This window comes from Siniperca chuatsi, linkage group LG8 (assembly GCF_020085105.1).
Source record: "Siniperca chuatsi isolate FFG_IHB_CAS linkage group LG8, ASM2008510v1, whole genome shotgun sequence".
NCBI classification, from domain to species: domain Eukaryota; kingdom Metazoa; phylum Chordata; class Actinopteri; order Centrarchiformes; family Sinipercidae; genus Siniperca; species Siniperca chuatsi.
Genome location: NC_058049.1, coordinates 15,660,956 through 15,684,921, shown reverse-complemented (window position 1 = coordinate 15,684,921; position 23,966 = coordinate 15,660,956). Strand labels below are relative to the sequence as shown.

Genomic DNA, 23,966 nt, shown 5'->3' with positions numbered 1-23,966 from the left:
GCTCATAAAATCCCATTTGTGCCAGTTGTGGTGAAGAAGGGTTGAATGGAAAACATGATGGACAGTGGGTGTGTGCTCTAATAGAGGTGTGTGCAACACTATTCTATGTTAGTCTGCTATTGTGTGGGGCAAGGGAGAGAGCAGGGCAGCAAATTATCCTGAAATATTAACAATAATTGGACATAATCACAGAGGGGATGTAGTGGTAAAATAAAAAGGTGGCAGCACTATAGTAGTCATTACAGTATAATGCTGTTTTGTCAGAGATTTTACCTTTATCAAAAAAATTGCAGCGATTTGGATATTGCACTCAGTCATATTGCGATATCAATAATATTTCGATAAATTGTTCAGCCCTGTGACATGCTCCCTCTTACTAGAGTTTGGGTGTACATCAAGCCACCAACCCCTAACTAAGGTAAGCAACTGGGTTGAGACAACAGCAGGCTTGTAACAGTAGCTAGTTAAGCAAAATGGATCTATTACAGTATCCAGATTTCCTAATAGAGAAGGAGTTTCATCCACCAACACTAGAGACTGGTAACATTTTTGTTCTGTTTTGTTTTTAATTCAATGTTGAATTGAAAAAACCTGCAGCAAAGTATTAGGCTAAGTTTCCCAAAATTCAATCGGTAAAGTTGTGACAATCATAAATAATGCAAAATTATGTTTTAATGAGGGCTGGGTTGAAAACACTGAACCTACACAGACAGGTGTAAATGAAAATTAAAACTGCACAGTTGCAAGTGAGGGGATGTTCAGAAAAGTAAGAAATCAAGAGTGGTGCACTGAATGCTGATTTGCAATTTTCTGTGCAGGACAAACCCCTTGCAGTGCCCCAACGCAAAGCCTAGGGAGGCACCAATATATAGGCCGAACATCTGTATCGGCCGATATTCACCTTGTTGGCTGCTATTGGTAAAATGGGATGACATTCACAATGGCAGTGGCCAAAGTGAAGCCAAATTGTTATTTAAAACATCTATTGGCCAAGAATTTCACAGTCAGTGCATCCCTTGCAAAACCCTTTACAACACACCCACACACGGGCACAGACACACATACAGTACATATAAGTGCTCCAAAGACAGCATGACTACACAGCCCTGAAGGTAGCAGCAAAAATAAGGAGGTTAAGGAATGGTCTGTCTGTCTGTCTGGTTGTCTGTCTCTAAGACCAGTGAGCTGAAGAGAACGCAAATCAGCAGATGCATTTGGCTTGTGACAGCGATATAATCACACACTGTTGCTGATGTTTCTCTGTGTGTGCGTACCTGCACCTGTCTATGCATACATATTTAAGTAGCAGGTCCTGAGAGTGGTGAGGGAGATTATGGAAATCATAGCAAGAAAACTAAGTAAATGCAGACTGGCAGAAAGCAGACAGGCAACTTTTACAGGCAAATGAGTGAAACACACACAGTTCTGTCAGATGATTCAAAATGTATGCACACTAGGTGAATGGTTGGGCTGCACAACAGGGAAAAAATATGATTTTACTGACAGATACTGCAAATGTGATATGGATGTGATATATTTTGTATTTGTCTTATGGCTACATTTACAAATTAAGTGAATAGCATTCCATCATTATTGTATTATGTCAATCTTATATCCTGTATTATCTCTATTCCTGAGAGCAACATATTATAAATATTCATAGATCACCTGTACCCAGAGCACCCATAATACTACTGATGGCCCAAATACCAATGCCAGTGTGTCAACAGATGTTTATATATATTTGAATATTCATTCAATATTCATTCATTAATGATTCATGTTCATTCATGCAAGGCAAGTTTGTTTTTGTTTTAAATATATCCAGCAGGCGACAGCTTTCTATTAATCATGTAGGCCTATACACTAATGGCATGAGCACACTAAAACGTATTGTGATGCCAGCACAGATCGAATTGAGATCTGACATGATGCTAACCATTTTAAGTCTGTGTGAGTACTAAGTACTGAGTTGGGAGCATTCACATTTTCTTATCAAACTAGGATTATGGTACACTAACCTGGAAGTATTGAAGCACTGGGAGAAGGCCTTTGCAATCTGTGTTCAAATGAATGGACTGGAGGTCTTAAAGTCACAACTTCAGCTGGATATACATATATTTTTGTTTTGTCAGCATGATTCACTTATCAGTGATCACCAGGGAAGAATAAGTGTCATTCTCTGCCTATTCATGTACCACATTTTGATGGTTTTGATTCTGTCGCAGCCTTTCTTGCAGTGTCACTTTGTCTTACTATGTAGCTTCACAGAAACGTCCCGTGTCCTAAAAAAGTACTAAAAAAAGAAATCACAAGTCCCAGCCAGGGACTGGCCAGGGACCTTTGTTATATAAAGGCAAAATGGAATAAGAAACCGGAAAAAGCTGAAATGCAATAGATAAAGAATTGCATTAAAGGGGTAACTGCCAATCTATACATGCTTTACACACCTTTATATAGGTGGAGATGGAGGGTAATGGAAGCGTGGGAGAAGGCATATTATTTCTACTGTATATATTTTGAAAAAAGATAGGTGTAATATCTAGATTGTATATTTGAAAACCTCTGACCACTGAACATTAAGTTGAAGAAAAAGATGGTTGTGGGGATGCAGTGCAGTGTGTGTGTGGTGTGTGTCATCTTGTTAACCACATTGAGTTCATATTGTTTATAATGTTGCCATGGCTACATCCAGAGTGTACTTATGATATCATCCGGGGGGAAGCAGCTCTTAGGCAGGCACGCCCAGAAACAGCTGAAAAGTTTTGTATGCATACAGTCTAGCAGGAAATTACCAAAAACCCTGACAGATTCAGTGATGTTGATAGGTTTTCAATGTAGTGAGTCCCCGGGACCCACAGGTAGTCATTTCAGTGGGTCCCAGGGAAAGCTGAGTGGGTCCCCAATAAAATTTGTGTTTATGAAACAAATTGTAGTGTTAAACTCATGTTTGATGTTATATGGTTATATTCATGTTAGGTGTTTAATGGTAAACAAAATTCACAGTTCGGTATGTACCTCGGTTTTAGGGTTTTAAATAAACTTTTGAAACAGTGGCTCACTGGCCATAATTCTTACTGTAACAGATAAGGCACTCAAATACTGGCATATTGTTAATAAGAAAAAATAAATAAACACAAATAAATAAGTAATGCTCCATCGTAAGACTCTGACCTGTTGATAATTCCTGAACGTGTGCTTGTTTATAAAGAGCTGCACAACGAACTGACTGAAATGCACACGTGAAGGCACATTGTAGCAGAGCTCAAGCATTTTGGCCATATGCTTAAATCCTGTATTCTCTAGACGTATGGTCTCATATCTGCAGAGATAAACACTCCTATAGCATTAACTTTAGTTATTACTTTGGCACGGTCCGAATCTGCAGTAAGAGGCTGCCTGAACGCTGTGGGAAGAAGGACTCTCCTTCCAGTCTGTTTTTATCTCGTTAAGCTATTTGACGCATTTGGGTGATGCCATTGTAAGGGACGTGTCTGAAGTGTTTCCACAGACAAACCCAACTTCAGTTGAACAATGTTGGCATACAGTTTGACACTAATCTGTGTCCATGTTCACTGTAACTAGTCGGGAAACTGTAATGCTCCCATACAGTTGAGCAGCGATACTACATGAGCTTGACTAACCGGGCTAAGTTTATTAGCATACTACAGCTGATACACAACAACTGGTGCACTGCCAAAACGTTCCAGGTAAAACTTGTGTTCTAAAAGCGAGGTTTCTTTTGTTTATTGCTATGATTTCAACACAGATTTTTTGTTCACAATGTACCCTTATTGGGGAAAAAATTGTGTGGTTCCCCTCGACCGTATCTAGCAAGATCACTGCGTATGGCACACACACAAAGCTGGTTAACAGGGTTCCAAGGTTAAAAGTAGTGAGGAGTGAAGTTTTTTTTTTTTTTTTAAGAGTTTACTTTGCCCTAAGCTGAAAAACCTTGAAAAGCAAGACATCCTGAAAAAAATGACCATTTTTAATCTATCACAAATGCTCATTTGAGTACACTGCACAAAAAGAGCAGAGTATGATAACGTTGTAGTCACTGTTTCAGAGGAACCCTGCCTGTTGACACATGTAAGTTACTTCCAAGCAACCTGTGACAAGGAGAAACACAAACACTGACAAAAAGAGCAAGAGAGGGCAAAAAAAAAAGAGCAAACGCAATATTTTTACCAAGACTGCGAGGTCTGATACTTTGACAGCAGTCCTCCACAAGTACACTATACCCTTTTCCCAACAGTGCAATATAGCCTGCTGTATCCACGATGTTGCATGACGCAATTGTATGCATTTCCATTGTGGCCTATCAAGGACTTCAGGGGTCTTGCAAATGGTTAAATGATCCTGTTTAATTAATTGATGGTTAACACAATCAGTAATTAATAATAACTTGAAAATGAATAAAATCACCCATCAATAAAGAGTTGTAAAGCAATTAATTTCAGTGTTTTTAGTTCAGCAAGGGAGGAGGTGCCTTCCTTGCATGCAACTGACATTTATTACACTGAGGACAAACCTCAATCCTCCAATCCATCACACCACATATGCAACACCTTTCATAATGCCATTTATGTTCTATGAAAAGCCACTTGCGTTTTATCCATATCACTTGCTCATAGCAGCCCACAGCACAGCGCAACTATGCCAACCATATGGAAATTTAATACTAGCCTTCCTCTGAATTTACAGAGTAATGCCTTGAAAATGTTTGGTTAATATTAGTTAAAGATCCAGTGTCTAGGATTTAGTGGCATCTAGCGGTGAAACTGCAGTTTGCAACCATTTGAATACCGCTTGCATCGCCCTCCCCTTCCAAGTGTGTAGGAGAAACTACGGTGGCCATGAAACTCGCAAAGATCAGCTGCTATACAGCAGATGTGACTAAAAGGGGACCAAACAGCACACACATACACCTACACTCAGATACACACAAAGTTCTGCAGTGTGGTTAGCTCTTAATTTCCACCAGGTATGAAACTGCCCTCAACAATCGCAAAGTCTTGTATTGCATTTCAAACACATTCTACTTAACTTATGAAGGAAAAAATATATGTACAAATACTGTATATTGTCCAATAACACATACAATAAACCCTTTTAGGTAATACCAGTTAACCGTAGATTGAGTGCTTGTGGGAGAGACAGCCAAACAAACACACAGAAGGACTAAAATAATCCGGTCAGCCCCCAACTACCACCTACATCTCCATCTCCCTGCAAAATCAACAGCATGTTAGAGCCCCCCATCTTCACCAACAACAAAGAAGCTTTAAAGAGGTTGTTGTATCCTCATCATTCACAAGAGAGCAAACTGTAGCATCAAGACAGTAATCAACAATGCCAATTCGAAATAATTTGTTGAATAACATCACATAAGATAGATAAATCATATTTTATTAGCTATTTTCAGATTCAAAGATCATGATGGTAAAAATCACTTTGCAAGCATAGTTGCAGCACCAGAGTTTAAAAGAACAACTTCATACAGCCACCTGAAATGTCAATACAAAATACAAAATGATGAAGGTATCAAGATTATTTGAGTGTGCGCGGTTCTCTTTTCATTTAGTGTAATAGGCTACAGCCATTTTTATATTTCCTGCTACTGTAATTTCTGCCTGAGCACTAATAAAGTTTTCCACTGGTTCACTGCCAATGCTGTCACCTAGCCTGATGCTGTAAATCCTCCAAACAAACTTTACCTTTGCAGTCGGTTTAGTTTCATGACTGCACACTTCACAGACTTCAGCTTACTTTGCACTTCTAACAGTCATTTCAATACAGGAAAAAAAAAACTGGTGGTGGGGCGTTAGTCCTTCAGAGTCATTTAAATAACGGTTGTATCCTGAAGCCTACAGTCTTAGAAGTGATGAGGCTGCAACACAGCACATTTAAACTCTTCCACCTACACACATCGTCTGCTCACAAGCAGAGTGGAGCATCCTTTAGCACACTTACATACAAACACAAGATTACCTACTGTACACAAATCTCAAACTTTCACCTCCATATTACCACAAGAACTGGTTAAGTGTCGCCTACACACACAAATTCTCACTACCTCCCTCATACCCTCACATACTCAGTTCACTGTATCAGCACACAGACGCTTGGCTGATGCATGCATCATTGACTGCTCCTACTGATGACTGCAGCCTTCTAAATGAACAGAGACAGAGGCAGGGTTTGTTCCTGTGGTGGCTTTGAAGCCTAACAATAGCTATGTAATATCTATGACCTAAGACAGGTGTACACTGTAAGTTATGAGAACTGCCTAAAAAAACTGCACAAAGCTAAGGAGGGAGAGGACCAGAAGATTCTTTGCCTCTCTTTGTGAATGTTGGTGTGTCCCTGTCCACTTTGTGTACTGCCACGATGTGAATCCCAAGCTTGTGAGCACAGCTGATTATGATATGTGAGTGTACTGTACATTTTCAAATACATGTCAGTACCCAAATAACAACTGGGGGTGTGAACTGAACAAATACAACCTGGGTAAAAAAGGGAGGTAATAACAAAATTACTACCTGTAACTAAACTACATTAGCTCAATGTAAAATGTCATTTCCCCAGCATTAATTCCATTTCGGAGTTTCTTTTTTTAAAACAAATCTGTTGCTTCATCTGTACGGTGTATTTTCTTGGATATGTCTAGACAAATATCCAAAAAGTACACTTGGAGACTCAAAATGGATACTCATTGGAAGTGTATTTCCTTTTACATTTTGGTGTACTTATAGCTAGATACTCACAAATTAGTTAGTTTAGTCTTCTACTTTTATTTGAATGTAATTTGGACATTTCCCAAGGCTGGCAGATTTTAAATATGTACACAAGTAAACACTTGTTTTGGGCAAAACTCAAAACTTTACACATACTCAAGACAAGTAACACAATTTCCTGTGCCAGTTGTCCCAGTCCCCCAACCATACCTGTCAGGTACCATCTTCAGCTAATGTTGGGCCATGAAAAATCCTGTATCCTGTCAAACACATAATGGATGTATTTGACCAAGTCAATATCTCCAGTCCTTATTCCCTATAATACCCCACAGAAATTCCACAAGCCAATTTTGGCAGTAGACTATTCATAAAGTGTTATGGAACCATGTGCACACATTTTTTTTTTTATAGTATGTCCATGAAAAATCTTTGCACAGCGTTCTGTTGAAAAGAACCTCAAATGTTGTTAAGTTTTATTTGGGATTTATCCATATTTAATATTATTGCTATTGCCTGTGGTCTGACACAGTTCCATCTACACATTACTGGACTATGGGTACTAAAGCCTCTGCTATACCTCAGCTCACATAGTGATTATAATGTAAAGTAATGACAGATTTAAGGTTAAGCTTAGTTTCCTACACTCCTCGCCAAGACACAGCAAGGTGTGCATGTGTGTCCAGCAGCTAATTATCTTCCACAGCCTTGAATGTCTTACGTCTTGCTCCATTCCTAGTAACAGGTGGAGGCTGCTGTCCTCCACACACACAGTTTTGAGAGCAGCACGTAGGCCCATGCTGTTTACAGTCGTGCTGTTGAGATACACAGAGCAGTCTGAGATTAGCTGTAATCTGTCAGGGGGAGACTGGGGAGAGTCACAGAGGAGGAGTGACACTGTAATCCTAACTAAGCCCCTGATACACAACATAGGTAACACACACAGTCAAGAGCATTCATATCTCTGAGGATCAGTCTACAAGTCTGTCTGTCCAGCTCTCTGCTTACAAGTGAACTCCTGTTGTTAAAACGACAAAGAGAATACTTGAGCATACATACTGGAAATACACTTCACAACACTGCCCTCTATCACTGACTAGCTGACTGACTGAGAACGAATGAAAAAGAGCATCACCCTGTATGAGCTTATCCATTTATGACTATAAGACCGAGGTGAGACAATGTCATTTACAACAGCATCACGATTAGCAAACAAGATAAAAACAGACTGGAAGGCGAGTCCTTCTCCCCATAGTGTTCAGGCAGCCTCTCATTGCAGATTCGGACCATGCCAAAGTAATAACTAATGCTATAGGAGTGTTATCGCTGCAGATAAGTGACCATACTCAGCCGTGGAGAATACACAATTTAAGCATATGGTCAGAGTACTTGAGCCTTACACTACAATGTGTCTTCACTTGTGCATTTTAGTCATTCAGTTGTGCCTGCCCTGTATAAACGAACACAAGCTGCAGTTGTTCAGGAATTATCCACATGGAGCATTAATGACATTTGTGTTATTTATTTTTGTTATTTATTTGTTCTTATTGACAAAATGCCAGTATTTAAGTGCCTTAACTGTTACAGTTGAATGTTTACGTTACACCCCTACCTATCACATCATAATGCATTTGTTGTCTTAACCACTTTCAGAGTAATAACTAGCCTTACCCAACTAGTATCTCTTACTCTCTGACAGTGTCCGAAATTAACTTTCTTTGAGTCACATATATTTGTGATTTCTTTCAGTACATTTTCATTAAGATAATAAGGTATTATGCAGCACACAAGCAAAATTATTTTAATATATTGATCAACGGTTAATCATTTCAAGCCTGATTACAACTTAAGAAGTCTTGATCTCAAAACTCTACTGAAGTGTTTGCTATTAAATGTACTTAAGGATAAAATATAAAAGTAATGGGTGAAACACAGGACTTTCACAGAGAAGACTGGGGTTCCCGTGTGAAACCAATATTCAACATTGACTGTTTTAAAGGAATTAGTTATTTTTAATGTGGGAAAACAAACTACAAAAGAATTTTGTTTGGTTAATGTAATAAAGTTTTTAAACATTCTTTTATGTCACATTTTCATTATTAAGCTGACATACTATATTAATTACACAAAATATAAGGTTACCTAAAATGGCAACCATATTTTCAGTTTCGGCAACCAAAAACTGATACCTGGTTGCCAGTCAGGCAACCACTTTTAAGTTAGTGTTGAGCCCTGTAGTCTGTAACTTTTTCAATCAAAAATTCCAAACATTCCCTAGTATGTGCTGCTTTTCTTTTTGTCATATATAATGGTGAACTTCTGATTGACATTTTTCACTATTCTTGATATTTTGTTGACAAAAACAATCCTCAGTGGAAGCCCTAGTTTAGACTGAGCCAGACTAATAGGAATAGGAATCACAAAGATCCCACCATTGCCTCTCCCAACAGAGACCACCAACATGGTTTCTATTTTATCTAATTAGGTTTTGAGGCTGCCATCTGAGATTTCTGCCACTACTCCATTACAATAGAGATGAATGGAATTTAATTTGTGCTGCTTTCAGTATTAAAAAATGTAATTTGAAAAACTAAACTGCAGAAACAATGTCTTGATTTACCTGATAATACAGTTAGCCTGCTCAGTGTTATCCATCTGCAGGCTGGAATGTTTCAAACCGTTGCATTAGGCTCCAATGATAAAACCCTGCTCTATATTTTAACATTATCCAGGCCTCTAAAGCATCCAGGCCTCCAAAGATTTGAGAGCGGGCTGTGTGTATGTGTGTAAACATATTTACTAGACCACTGGTACCTCCTTGCACAATGGATGGAAAGGAGAGAGGGAGAGAGATAAGGGTAAGTAATAATGGGGACGAATAAGGAAGCATCCTGTTCGCTATTTTTGCTCAACTTCCTGTCACAGCCCTCAGAATTTGAGAAATAATAGAACAGGGTGGAAACACTGACATATCTATATGCGTGTTTATGTGTGTGTAGTACACATACGCAACTATAAAGAGTAAAAGGAGAAGTAAGATTTAACAGTTGACAAAATGAGTGGGTGAACAATAAGTGAACACCCAGAAGGTCAGAGTAGTTTGAACACAAAATTCATGTTGCTTCATATTTTCATATCTTTCTAGGGCTGTACTGAATAGTTCAAGACTCGATGCTTCATTCATAATGTTGACATTCGAATTCTAAATCAATTTTTTTTCCATGTCTATTCATGTTGTTTAAACCCTGTAACCCATTTCCGCTAGTGCTGAATGATATGCAAAAAATATATATATTTCAACAGATATTGCAATACGAGTAATTTTCACTGAAAAAAAAAAAACATATTAAAATGATGATAATGATGATGTGATTTTTGCTGGGGTCTGTACCAAACAAGCATGTTCCCTTACATCTGGAGAAAATGATTTGTAGGCCAGGGCATCTCTGTAGCACCACAATGCTTCATTTATAATGGTATGTTGTGATACATTTTACCTGTATCAAAAAATTGCAGCTCCTGCAATTTGGATATTGCACTTGGCCATATTGTGATTTCAATAATATTCCGATTAACTGTTCGGCCCTAATTTCTGCACAGTTGCAGAAAAAGATTAGGCTACACTTATATTATTAGGCTACCTCCACCGTCCATCTGTCTAAAATGAGAAAAACTACTAGCCCGATTTTCATGAAAGTTGGTGGTTGGTGGAAGGGTGTAGCATGGACCAAGGAAGAACCCATTACATTTTTGAGCAGATCCATGATGGCAAAATTAACTCAATTAATATTTTCTGTGCAATTAATGTAATTAATCTGTGCGTTTGACCAAGGGCGGGGCTCAGCTCCTACACACACACACACAGTGGACAGCAGAGCAGAGAGGCAGCGGTGGAGACAGTGAACCAGGTGAAATGAAGGTAACAGCAGAAGACCACTCGAGTAAAAAGTGGAAAACGTAGAAAAGCGATATTTCCACCTGCTTTGTCCACAGTTGTGGTTGTTACAACCACAGCGCGATTGTTAAGCTAATAAATTCTAAATTCATAACATGTTTTTATCTAACAAAATATTCTGCTTCAATCCATATTTGTTGGCATTTAGCCTTTCAAAAACAACATTTAAGCCTATTTATGCCCTATTTCAGTGATGTTGATATGTTTTCAATGTAGCGAGTCCCCGGGACCCACAGGGAAATTGAGTGGGTCCCCAATAAAATGTGTGTTTTTTGACAAATAGTAATGTTGAACTCGTGTTTGATTTTATATGGTTATAATTATGTTTATTCATGTATGTTGAAAATGTACCTGAAAATCAAACAAAATCCCAAATCTGTAAATACACTGCAGACACACAGCAGCTGGCAGAAAGAGGGGGTCATATTATACAGAGAAATATTTTCTTGTTGAATAAATGTTAAAAAGGGAAGCTAAAGGGCAACAGGAATGCTGAGCTTTCAAGTTTCATCAGAACTCATAACACCAAGCACATCATATTTAAATAGGAAAGTAGTTTAAAAACACACACATAAAGGGCAACCATTTACTGCTTACTGCCGTTAGAAAACTGAGTACATTTAGCTGATAATTAGCCTGATCAGCTACCGTTAGTAATCAATACAAATGCACATTATTAGACTGAAAAATTTATCAAACCAATAACTAACCACAGACAACATCAGACACCCTAACCCTAGTGGTGACAAAACATTAACAAATATAGGCTACATACAGTATTATCAGTTCGAATTAAACTGAAGCTCCTTGCACGCTCCGGGGAAAATATTACGCCAAACTCCATTTAAGAAATGACATTAACAAATTCCTTACATGTCCGCTTAAACACATAACTCTAGAAACACAAGATAAAAAGGCATCATATGTCGACAGTCTTCTTGTCAATTTGGCATCAATATAATCCATAAAGAAAAACTTTTACTAACTTGCTATTTAATACCAAAGTAACTACCCAGTTTGCTGCTTCCCGTTTGGTGCTGGAGAGATACAGTATGTGCACAGATGGTAAGAAACAGGTTTTTTGACATCAAGGTTTCTTTTGTTTATTTCTATGATTTCAACATGGAATTGTTGTTCACAATGTACATCAGCATTATCAGGGGGAAAATATGCTGTGTCCCCTGGACGCGTCAACAGTGAGTTTACTGCGTCCTTTCGGATTTTAGCGCGTCAGAGACGCAGGACGTGTACCTAGCAACATCACTGCTATTTTATAGACTTACTAGATTAGCCTGCTGCCTATATCTATTTATGTTGATGAAACTGATGAGTTAAATTCATTAACGAAAGTTGAATTCGATGAATACATTTATTCAAATTGAGGATATTGTTCGAGGATTTTTTTAGGGTGATGACGTCATAAAATGTGAAAGGCATTCAAAAACCTCAATAGAAGCTTCAAACTGCCACCTCTGTACACATGTACATGACATGAGTGAACAAAACAAGTGAAACCCCACTGTCTGTACTAGCTTGTTTATTCATTTGAACTGAACAGACTTTACACCTAGTGAAGGCCTTCAACAAACATCTGGGCAAGTGAAACTGACTGTGGTAAATATTTAATAGCGCCGGGCAACATATGCACACAGGCATTTGTTCAAAGTTCTTCTCTGAGTAAGGGGAAATAAGCATAAGCATGACAAAGAATGACATGCAGAGAAACAGAATCGCCTGTTTCCTTTGCATCACAGAAACACATGCATGGTAGCATGACCTGGTGTTATGCAGACTGCAAGACATGGTGTTATGCACCAACAACACAAGTAGGACATAACATAAAAATGTATTCCAACATTCAGCAAGGCTAATGTGACTCTTCAGAAGTCTGTGTAAGTCGATTAAAGTGGGTATTTTGTTCCAATCTTGTTACTAGCAAATTCCCTGCTTGTGTTAGTGGTGGAGGAGGGCTAATCACTGCAAGCATGGAGACTGACTGCCTAAAGCAACATGCTAGGACCACCATCATTACATGGACCCACTGACTACCCATCTGTGAGATGTCTCAATACTATACCATCAGGTAATGAATGTATTATAAAACAGAAGACACAGGCTCACAAAAACAGTTGTGAAGTCTGGGTCTGAGATTTGAAAAAAAACCCCCATCTGAATCAAACAACCACCCAGGTGAAGGTGAGATTCCTTTCTAAGTATGGTATTTCAGCTGTGTAGTGACTCTGCATTCCACTGTCTGCCCAAACAAATTGGTCATCGGTACTTTTATTACACAACTCAGCTCTCACATCCAGTCAGAACAGGCTTCAAAGCAAACCAAACACAGTCCTCAGCTGAGCCAACAGCTGTCCCTTTTTGATCTGTAAAGTACAGTAAGGACAGACCCAGCAGAGACCACTATGAATGTTTATCATTATGCTCATCCATGGCAGATTTTTGTCTTTATTCCATCTAATCACTGGTGTCTGGACAAGATACTGGTCCAACTTGAGAGTGAATGACAACTGCTGTATAGAGAGAACCATAGAGAGAAGTGCAGAAGCTGTTTCCTGCTCTATATGATTCAACACCTATTCTGTCAAACACTCTTCTCTTCCTCTCAATTTGTCTATCATTGTCTCTGCCTCCCCCAGTCCCTGGTTATTGATGGCTCACTTGCTTTCCCTTGCTCAGCCTTGCTCTCTAAATACTCCCGTTCACTCTGAGCCAAGAGGCCCCTGCCACTAGCAGTCCATTAACCACTCCAGTTTCACGCTGGCACTCAGTCATCCTATTCTTCAGCTCACAGTATGCTCTTCTTCCCCTGAGATGTAGAGAACAGGAAACTGCATGTTTGTGTGTGCCTAGGTGTGTGTGTCAGGGGGAATAGAGCAGACATACATAAAAAGAAAGAGTGCAAAAGAGACCCACTGTGCACCAAATTTTGTACTACTTTACTTGACTCAGACTACTTGAGTCAGACTTTGTGACTAAAGAGTCGTGACCTGACTGGCTTCATTCAGAGCGTTATCTTAAATTAAGCATTTGCTGAGGTGGTTCCCACAGGAAGTAGGTGCACTGCAGCACAACTGCATATGCAGGCACAATATGTTATAATTGAAGGAGGGTGCACTTCTCTTTGCTATAAATCAGACCTTAAATGATGAACACAAACATGTTAACCAATAATAACCAATATGTATCAAGACACTAAAACTGGGAATTTCTGTGTACTTCACAATTTGATTTTGATTCAAGGTGGTACAATCCAATTACAAAATGATTCTTTAAGCATCTAAATGTTTTATTTCCATATATTTTCTTATTTTAAGTCCACATTCACAATTATAATAATTAACATCATAAAAAGTAAAAAGAAATCACTTCCATTATCATTTATTAACATGAAAGAAGTAATCCAACTGGTAGGTTGAGGTTGCAGGCAAGCATATATTCCAAGTCTTTGAATATTCAACAAGAGAAAAGTATGTGCTGCTTAGACACTTGCTTGAGGGTTCTCTGTTTGGCATCAAGTACAATGGGCTGGTCTTCTTCCAGTTCCAGGAAAAGTGTAATGTGCATCTGCAGGTTTGTTTTAAATGTTGGAAATTACGTAAGAAGTTACAAATTACATTCTGTATGACGATAATTATAAATTTTCCAATTATCAGAATTGGCCATATTCTTTCCCATTAGAGTGCAATTTTGACACAGCTTCAACTCTCTGAAAGGAAAGTTCTATAATTCTGGCTCAAAATCCAACCCATGGTATAATAAAATTTATTGAAATGACAATATGAAATGCCAATAACTAGTAGCCTAAATAATCAATCAAGCTCTGAGAGAAATGCAAGGATGTCCCAGAAGCCCAAGAAGAACATGCTCAAGTTACACAACTCAATCCAAATATTCGTTATTGGTCTCCTTGATAACCAATATTCCTTATCAGTGCCTGAAAAAAAGTCAACTTCTGCTTGAGATAATTCAGCAAACTTTTCACCTAAAAAACAGATAACATGCCAAACTCAACAAGGTGTTTCAGATCCAGAATCTGTGATCTACAGTTCACCTTGTATCCCAAACAACTGTCCAAGGCAGTGATCCCTGGCTAATCCACACAACGCCTGCCTGCTGGGTTGAGCCAGCCTGTTTATGTCAACAACATTCATGGCTGCTGATCTTTCTGTCTCTCAGGGCCTAAAGAACACAGATAGCGCTTCAGGGAGCACAGCTAAAATGACCTGCTTTTGGCTTCAAACTAAATACACGGATCATGCTCAGCTACAGAGGTATCTGTAAGCACAGCAAATCATGTTAAGTATTCCTGTGAAGCATAACTACAGGTTACATATGCCAAAAAAACAGTCAGTGTGTGCACTAAGACACACGTGCTCAGCCTTACAGACATGGTTACACACAGCAGGGGAACATTACACCAATACAGTATGTTTTTGTGGGGAAAGGCTGTAGTAAACATTATTGGGGTTGATGCTGAAGTTGGGCAACATCTGGTGCACTGAATGGTGATGACAGGTGACAGATGTCCTGGTGGGACAGAATATAAAGACTTATTTTGGTAATTAAAAAAAAAAAAAAAAAACAATATTAGAAAAATATCCTGCCTGCATGCTGTAAACAGCCATAGTATTTGTCTGAATGCCAAACCATTTTTCCAACAACATACAGTATTTTTTTTTAAAATCATCAATCCCATCTTAGATTCAAACAAAAACTGTGACCGTGTCTAGAAAAATATATAACGACTAAAACTGGATCACCCACCCACAATGCTTCATCCAGTCCCAGACAACACGATGGAGAGACATTCACACAAGGATGATTTTGGGTTGGAATACCAAAGACCAAGCTGACTGGAGACCACACATACACATCATTAAGTCGTATATATCGCATCAAGTTATTATCACTGGTATGTCTGAGAAGAGGCGAAAGTGGAGAGCGATGAAGTCATAGATAAGTTAATGCCACAGGCAAGATAGTTTACAGAGACATCACAATGTAGATCAAGTACACTACACATTCTACACCCCTTAACCTCTGTCTGAACTCTGACTGTGTTGTAATAAATATTTTGACAGAATGGGTTCAAATTTCAGAGTTAGTGGCGTACTGAAGTCAAGGTCATACCTCATTCTAAGATGGGCAGTCTAGCTGCAAACACAGACTCAGGTATGCAGTGTAATCTCAGGACATTGCACAATTGGTTTCTATCTGTGACTCATGTTTACTTATAGCCCTACCTAAACCTGTGCGTATATTAACACCATTGTAATATTATGTCAGTATGGACAGCTTTTCACTACTCCACTGACTGTGTCTGTATGCTAGTTTAGACTGACTGTACTACTGTGCCAGTTCTTGTCATCAAAACCATGTCCAACAAAGACAGACTACAAACTATTAACACTATCGTTGGCATACATGCACAGTGATGTTGCTAGGCACGCGTCCTGCATACCTAGCAACATCACTGTTGATCATAGAAATAAACAAAAAAAACCTCACCGTCAAAAACCCGGTTTCTTACCCTCTGCTAACATACTGTATCTCTCCAGCACCAAACGGGAAGCAGCAAACTGGGTAGTTACTTTGGTAACGACCAAAATAACTAACTCCGCAAATACAATTTCACACACACACGACAGACGGTGAATTAACAGCATTAGGAGTCTGTGTTTAATTCGGCATGTATCTGATCCACCAACCAGCACATATTTTAGTGAGAAATCTAAATTTTTGAAACGTTCACCTTTCATTCCCACAGTCTTCTGCCACTAAAATAGCTCAGCTAAACAGCGGAGGCTGGTAGCAAACTGAGGCGAGAACATCCAAAATGTTAAGTACAAAAAGTACAGAAATAAAGTTTATCTTATCTATAGATTATATTGATGCCAAATTGACAAGAAGACTGTCAACATATGACGCCTTTTATCTTGTGTTTCTAGAGTTATGTGTTTAAGCAGACACGTAAGGAAATGTTAACGTCTTATTTCTTAAAGGGAGTTTGGCGTAATATTTTCCCAGCATGCAAGGAGCTTCAGTTTAATTCGAACTGATAATACTGTATGTAGCCTATATTTGTTAATGTTTTGTCACCACTTCAGAAACAATAGGTAACTAAAGTATGATAAGGTTGTCTGACGCTGACTGTGGTTAGTTATTGGTTTGATTACTAATATTGTGCATTTGTATTGATTACTGATGGTAGCTGATCAGGCTAATTATGAGCTAATTGTACTAAGTTTCTAACGGCAGTAAGCAGTAAATGGTTGTCCTTTATGTGCGTGTTTTTAAACTATTTTCTATTTAAACATGATGTGCTTGATGGTGTTATGACCCCTGATGAAACTTGAAAGCTCAGCATTCCTGTTGCCCTTTAGCTTCCCTTTTTAACATTTATTCACCAAGAAAAAGCTAATATTTCTCTGTATAATATGACCTCTTTCTGCCAGCTGCTGTGTGTCTGCAGTGTATTTACAGATTTGGGATTTTATTTGTTTAATTTTCAGGTAAATTTTCAACATACATGTATAACCATAATTATAACCATATAACACCAAACAGAAGTTTAACACTACAATTTGTCCAAAAAATACTAATTTTATTGGGGATCCACTCAAATGACTATCTGTGTGTGTGTGTGTGTGTGTGTGGAGGAATTGGTTACTCGGTGACCAGATGTGTCTTCTGTGCATCCTCTATGGTTACCATTTGTCAGTGTGTGCAATATCAGTTTTCACCTGTTGCTAGACATGACCAAGGGGTTAAGTTACAAAACAGTTTTTACTGCTGATGATTGTACAGCTCTTGCTCCCAGAAGACACCACACTGACTAACACATGCTGACACAGCCAGGTAGACACCACATGACGTCATCATGTTTAAGTCACTTTGAGAATATTCATTGTGCTAATGCCACACCTTACCATAACAAGTGTCGTTTGACACAATTCTATTAACATGTTTTTGTTTTATATAGTGTTTAAAATACTTCTCTGTAAAAAAAAAAAAAACATAACTTAGTATATGTGGTTGTACTAATGGATGGGTCTTTATAGTTTGTCAAATAGTGAAATATAAAAAATAATAAACCTCTGGCTCATTTGTTGACTGATTTTTTTATACATACACACACACACACAACTATCTATTCGCATACTAGTCAACATAATAGTCCTGTCTATTCTAAGTGTACACATACTTGCCTAATAAAGCTGATTCTGATTGGCGTTTTGCAATTTCTCAGCACTGCATAACTTCAGGTTTATTGCACAGTGCAAGTCTTCAAGTTGGAGGGCCAGCTACTTCCTCATATGCTGACTTTTACCTTGACTTCAATCGTGAATCTTACAGGGTAACATTTCAAGCTCTATTGACAGCTGGTGCACAGCTTTAGGGAACGCAAGTAATTACAGGTATGGTGGCTGTTTGTTGCTTTACTCGAAACATGAGAGGAAGAAAATGTAACCATCAGTGGAGTTGGGTGCAACGCTTTTGAGCCCTACGTACCCAAACAGATCATAAAAGTGCAACAAGTTAAACCTGTAGGATACTCACAAATTTCTTTTTCCCATCTCCATCCTCGTAGTTCTTCTTTGATTTCTTCTCTTTCTTGGGACCAGGAGCTGAGGCAGAATTCCCCGAATGTGGATCCATATTTATAAATTAATCCGTTTCCTTGAATTGGGTGTCAAAATAAACCCGTGCGGCGGTAATCTCCCCGCACTCACGCGTAAAAAACAAAGCAAATGTTTCCTCCGACGATGTTTTTTAACTTTCGAAAAAGCCAACTGTTAATTCCCTTGGGCCTAGCCTAGTGCCCTGGCTAACTAGCCACAATTAGCACAGTGTTGCTAATGATTTGGTAGAAAGCCAACTACACCAAAGCGAACCCCTCGCTAAGCCGCCGCTTGTCTGTATCACTGAAGGAGGGAAATTCAAAGCACAATACCAAGTCCTCGGGACGAAAAGTACGAAAACAGCCTGTTGCGTTTATAAAATACAAATGAGTACTTTATTCTACCAGTTTCCACGTGTAGCACAAAGCAAAGCTTTAACAATGTGGATTTTAAGTCCCGACAGTATGAGGTACTAACTGTGCTAACGTTAGCTTTAGCTATGTTAGCTTGTCTGGCTAAAATAGGTAAAGTCTCCGTGGGAAAACAAACTCCGCTCTTCCCACTTCCACGAGTTGTTTTGGCGACTACAACACGAGCGACGAGTTGGTGTTACCGATGACTTAGCCCGACGGTGTCTCCCAAAGTTGTTTCCATAACTGCTACAAGTTTAGTTAACTTTTTAACCCCTGAATGACAGCGAGGAAGCGCTACGAGCCCTAGATCAGTCTTCCTGTTCTGAATTCTGACAGTCCGGTCAGAGCTAGTTGGGGAGGAGCCTGCGCTGCAACTACACCTGAGAGGATTTAACTGACAGTTCTGGCATGAGGTCCAGGGATCACCACAGCTCCATCAAAGAGTTACAGGGATCCGCGGTAAAATGAGGACTAGTCTTACTAGTTTAACTGCTGACTAAAGCGATAGAAATTGTCCAAATTTCCATCGTAGTGTTTCCATGGCATCGCTGTTCATCACTTGCGTTTAGAACTACACGGGATGTGATGTAACAATGTATCGTGTCATACATACTGTTATAATCTAGAATCTGAAATTGAATAAAAACAGAGTCTAAAAACCACACAGGCGGTCAAATGAGCAGTGTAGTAGAATAACCCACCACCAGCAGGCAGCACAGGCCAGTTAATCTGAGTATTAATACAAGTATGACTGATACTGGTAGGTAGGCTACGACTATGGAGTTATCAAGTTAAAAACTTCTATCACAGATTTGTGAGTTCAACAGTAACCTCTGGCATCCCACCCCTACACACTAGTTTAACCAAAAGTTCATACTGGAAGTAGTTCACGGTTAAATCAGTTCGAGGGAGAAGAGGTTTCCGGGGGCAATTTGAAGAATAGGCTATTCTTTTTTTCCTTCTATTTTATTCATTTCATGCAGCATAAAAGTTCTACAAGAGAGAATCTCCTACAGCTCTGGCCACTGTTTCTCTACCGGCAATATAACATTACCACATTACAAAAATCTTCTCTCTGTGACCCACATTTCTGTCTCCTTGACTCTTAAATTCAGATGTAGACTAAGATTGACCAGAAAACCTGTAGCCTACTCAGACATCTAAGGTTGCACACGCCTAGGCGTGTTAAACAGGCATGTCATCTTATCTCACATATCTGCCAAGGAATTTGGCTGATGGAGCTAAGCCAGATCTTGTATTGTGCATGTGTTACAATGATTCAAATGTAGGTAATCTAACCTTCCCTTCCTTGGTGAACTAACAAGACCAGTGATGCTGCTGCAGTTCGGTCTCTGTTTTGTGCAGGTGTTTTTTGTATTTTCTTAAGGTGATGTTTTAACATGTGTGGCTTTGGCACTTTGTCATTTTGTACTGTAATCATACTGTGCGAACAAATCATCAGACTTGGAGCGCTACCAAGCGGTGGCAGGCGCTGCAGTGTCACCAGAGTTAGTACATCTTGTCAAGCAAAGTTAATGTACCAAAAGGAAGCAATTGAGATGTAGCCTACTTTTTATTGTTCTCTAAAATGATTTGTTTGCATTCACAAATGCAATTGACTCTGGGTGGCGGTTAGAGTTGTGGGAAAAGAACATTAAAATATTCAGGACAATTGCACAATTGAATCAAGAAGGCACATAGCCGATTCTTCTGAATATGCTGACTAAATCGACTCAATTCTTAGCGGATTGTCTTCCAATAACAGCATGTTCGTCAGGTCATTATAAATCCCACACTCAAGGCAGATGCCTTTTGTCTCCCGCTGGCAATGTCTTATGCTAGCTCTTATCAGATCCAGAAAATAAGCTATCTTGATTTACGCACCACAAGTAACAATAATCACTGTGTTTAGTTCATTTCAGTGGAAATGTAGCCTTCATCTCAGGTGAAGCATTCCGGAGTCACTGAATGAATGCTCAGAGGAATTATTTGACTCCAGTTCCCCTGGCTTGAGTAATTTCGAGATATCCAGTACTGGAAATACAGTGTTTCTCCTACCACTCAGACATCTACAAACCTGTGCGCACACATTACACGCACGAACGCACGCACACTTCCACAAACACTGGCACAGGATTACACAGATAGGCTCATCTGTCTGTCTTGGTATGTGAGAGATGTTTTCCAACAACACGATTGGAGAGGATTTGCGCATCACCCGTGGCACTGAAAGGGACAACAGTTTGGTTTATCGCACAGGACTCTTCATAAACTTCAGCCTCAAGTCTTCATTCTCCGTGATATTGGCGCTATAAATTGTGGGGGAGAGGTTAATTAAAAGTGAGAGTGCACGATAAGGCTGGCGGCCCTATGGCACTCGTAAAAACGCATATACGCACGTATTAAATGACTAACAGTTGGCCCTTCACATCATCAGCAGCTGCAGCATCATCTCCAGCATCGCAATTCATAAAACAGCTGGATAGACGAAAAGACAGCCACTACAAAGGACATTTGAATATCTTTATGTGAGGAAATAGGCCTAGTCTGTCATTTAATCACCAATTTACAACGGACAAAAGGGTGGGAAGTGTGTGTTGATTTCACAAGACAAGACAATTAAGTTACAGTCATACAAAATATTTTATATACAAACCACTGTAGACTCTTTCTGTGTTGACATAAGTCACGTTTCCATGGAGAAAAAAAACAGATTCATCTTGTCAGGGCCAGTGTGAAATACTGTGAATTTGAACCCAAAACGCAGGCGCCATGTCCGATTTATAAGCAACTATTAATACAAGCTTGTGAGTATACTGTAAAGGAATAAACTATTTGTGTCCAAAGTGCAGTACTGATGCCACAAAGGGGGTTATAGGGAATGATGGATTGTTTCACATTTCAGTCATTAATTACCTGAAAATATGAGTCACCAATTTGATCAGTAGTTATACTGTTATCTTCCACCTGCAGCCATTTGCACCACTCATTTTCTCAATCGGCCCCCCATGGACTGAAGTATCTTTTTGGGATGGGTCTGTGGGCCTGGCTATTCATGTTAGGTTTTGTTAGGGATTACAGGTTATTTAGGCCTTCCAAAGACTACAGATAAAGGCAACAACTTCATGTGTCCAGTACGTGCAGCAGCAGTTCAGGGGTTACCAGTTTTTAAACCCCCATAGGAGTCTCACTAAAGAGTCCAGAGTCCCAGAGATTTGCCCTGAGGGCTTGCCTACTTGTAGGAGGTCCGGGCCTCTCTCAGCGACCTGTCATATGGCATGGAGGCGAAGAAAGAGTTCCGGAGCTGGCAGTTGATGAAGAACACAATGAGCAGCACTAACAGGAAGAGCAGCAGGCACATGACTATGTAGGTGATCAGGTCAGGTTTGTGGAGCTCGCCCTCCCGGAGCCCCCCTCCCCCTCTCCCTGTGGTGGGTCTCAGAAGAGCGGCCACGCTCACCGAGCCACTGTGGGACGCGTTCAGGGAGGAGGGGGCGTGCGTGGAGGACTGGGCCATGAAGTCTGGGGTGTTGGTGGAGTTGAAGAGGATCTGCCTCAGCATGGCGCCACGCGGGTCACTGTCTGCTTCGTTCGGCTGGAGGATGAAAAGACACGGAGAGGGTTATGTAGCCTACTGACTCCGTGTTTGTCCTATTTCTGATGCAACAACACCGACTAAAAAGAATCAGGTGCGATTCCTGTGTGCCCTTATAGCATAGGAATATTAAAAATCCAGTTATCCCAAAATATCTTAATGTCTGACAAGGTCACTGACTCCATCCAGTGACACATAATCTACACTGTATGTACAAAAGTCATTGCGATGCCATAAGTGAGAATGAAAGCACCATAAAGTAGGCTGGAGTCACTGTTAAGTATTAGATTCCTTGAGGTGCCGCAGGACCTTGTGATTTTGGTCTTTGTGGAATCCCACAGCAACGTTAAACAAACCAAAGCACGTTGTTTTAGTTAAGGGAATTACTTACTTTGGTGTGTTCTGCGAAGAGTTCCGCAGGTGAGCTGGTAAAGACAAAATCCCTGTTCCGCATTCCTCAGCGTCCCCTGTTCTGTCCACTCCAGCCCCGCCGAGGACGCGCTGTGGAGAAGCGGCGGGTCGATAGCTTCAAATCTGTGCCCACAGACCATATGTCGCTGAGTGGGATATTAATGCAGCGTCTCCCGTCACATTAAACAGAACAGGTCAAATCCATGACCAGGGTCCCAGTGAAAGAGCACATTACCAATTCCACTTGTTGGCGTTTACATCCAAATCTTCCTGCCACGCGTGTGGTTACGCGAAGACTGCTTTATAGTAGGTTAATGTAGCGATATCCAAATGACTCTAGGGTCTGTCAGAGGTGGTGAAGTTCAACGGTGATCGCTGGTGCGCACACATGTCTCCTTGTGCGCCGTGGTGCGCAGTACACAAGATCGCCTTTGCTTGTGCGTACAGGACGCAGCTCTGCCTGTCCTTTTATCCAGTACTGGGTCGATACGTGTGGGATAGATGCTACAGACAGTCTGCCCTTACGGGATTAGCGATCCAGTATGACTAAAATGAGACGAAAGGAGGGGTTAATGGAGGACAAAACACAGCAGCACACCGGGTCGTGAACAGCTTCCCATCTTCGCTCTGGGTTGCGTGTTTATGACAGAGCGAAGAGAGAGAGAGAGAGAGAGAGAGAGAGAGAGAGAGAGAGAGAGAGAGAGAGAGAGAGAATTGCAGATCAGGATAGGGGAAGGAGGGCGCTGGAGGCACGTCACCGGACAGAGACGTGTGTTACTGTAAAGAGAGAGTCACCAGACAACGTCCTATCTATCTATCTATCTATCTATCTATCTATCTATCTATCTATCTATCTATCTATCTATCTATCTATCTATCTATCTATCTATCTATCTATCTATCTATCTATCTATCTATAGTATCTCTCAAATAATTTTCAATGGTCATTTTCTGGTCATTTCTGGGCCAGTGTGGGGAATGTCTCACACTGGGGTGATGAGAGAACATGAAAAGGTGTGAGATTGGTGAGTATGTGTAAGAACTCATAAGGGGATTCCATTTTAGAAAAGGTCTACCAGGTAGTCTATTGTCTGAGTCTTAGTGCCAGAGTCAGAGCACTACTGTCAGTCTGTTTCTTTTAGGAAAGACTTAAAGAGCAACAAAACTTCTCTTGCATCTCACACGGCCTGGTCTGTGTGTTTAGAATAATAAATGTGT

General features: G+C 39.9%; 2 protein-coding genes across 2 annotated transcripts in view; both read right to left on the bottom strand.

Annotated features, from left to right (window-relative positions):
- LOC122879990 (protein diaphanous homolog 1-like) overlaps positions 1 to 19,259 on the bottom strand; it is a 102,074-nt gene extending 82,815 nt beyond the window's left edge. The window contains 1 exon segment of the mRNA XM_044204684.1: positions 18,268 to 19,259. Within this exon segment, the coding sequence (XP_044060619.1) occupies positions 18,268 to 18,366 (99 nt within the window). The 5' untranslated portion in view covers positions 18,367 to 19,259.
- Positions 19,260 to 21,251: 1,992 nt separating this feature from the next.
- Positions 21,252 to 23,405, bottom strand: LOC122879991 (small integral membrane protein 32-like). The gene is made up of 2 exons (XM_044204685.1): positions 22,729 to 23,405; positions 21,252 to 22,337 (listed from the first exon to the last, which is right to left on the bottom strand). The coding sequence occupies exons 1-2, from the start codon at positions 22,789 to 22,791 to the stop codon at positions 21,975 to 21,977; spliced, it is 426 nt and encodes a 141-aa protein (XP_044060620.1). The 5' UTR covers positions 22,792 to 23,405; the 3' UTR covers positions 21,252 to 21,974.
- Positions 23,406 to 23,966: the final 561 nt, after the last annotated feature.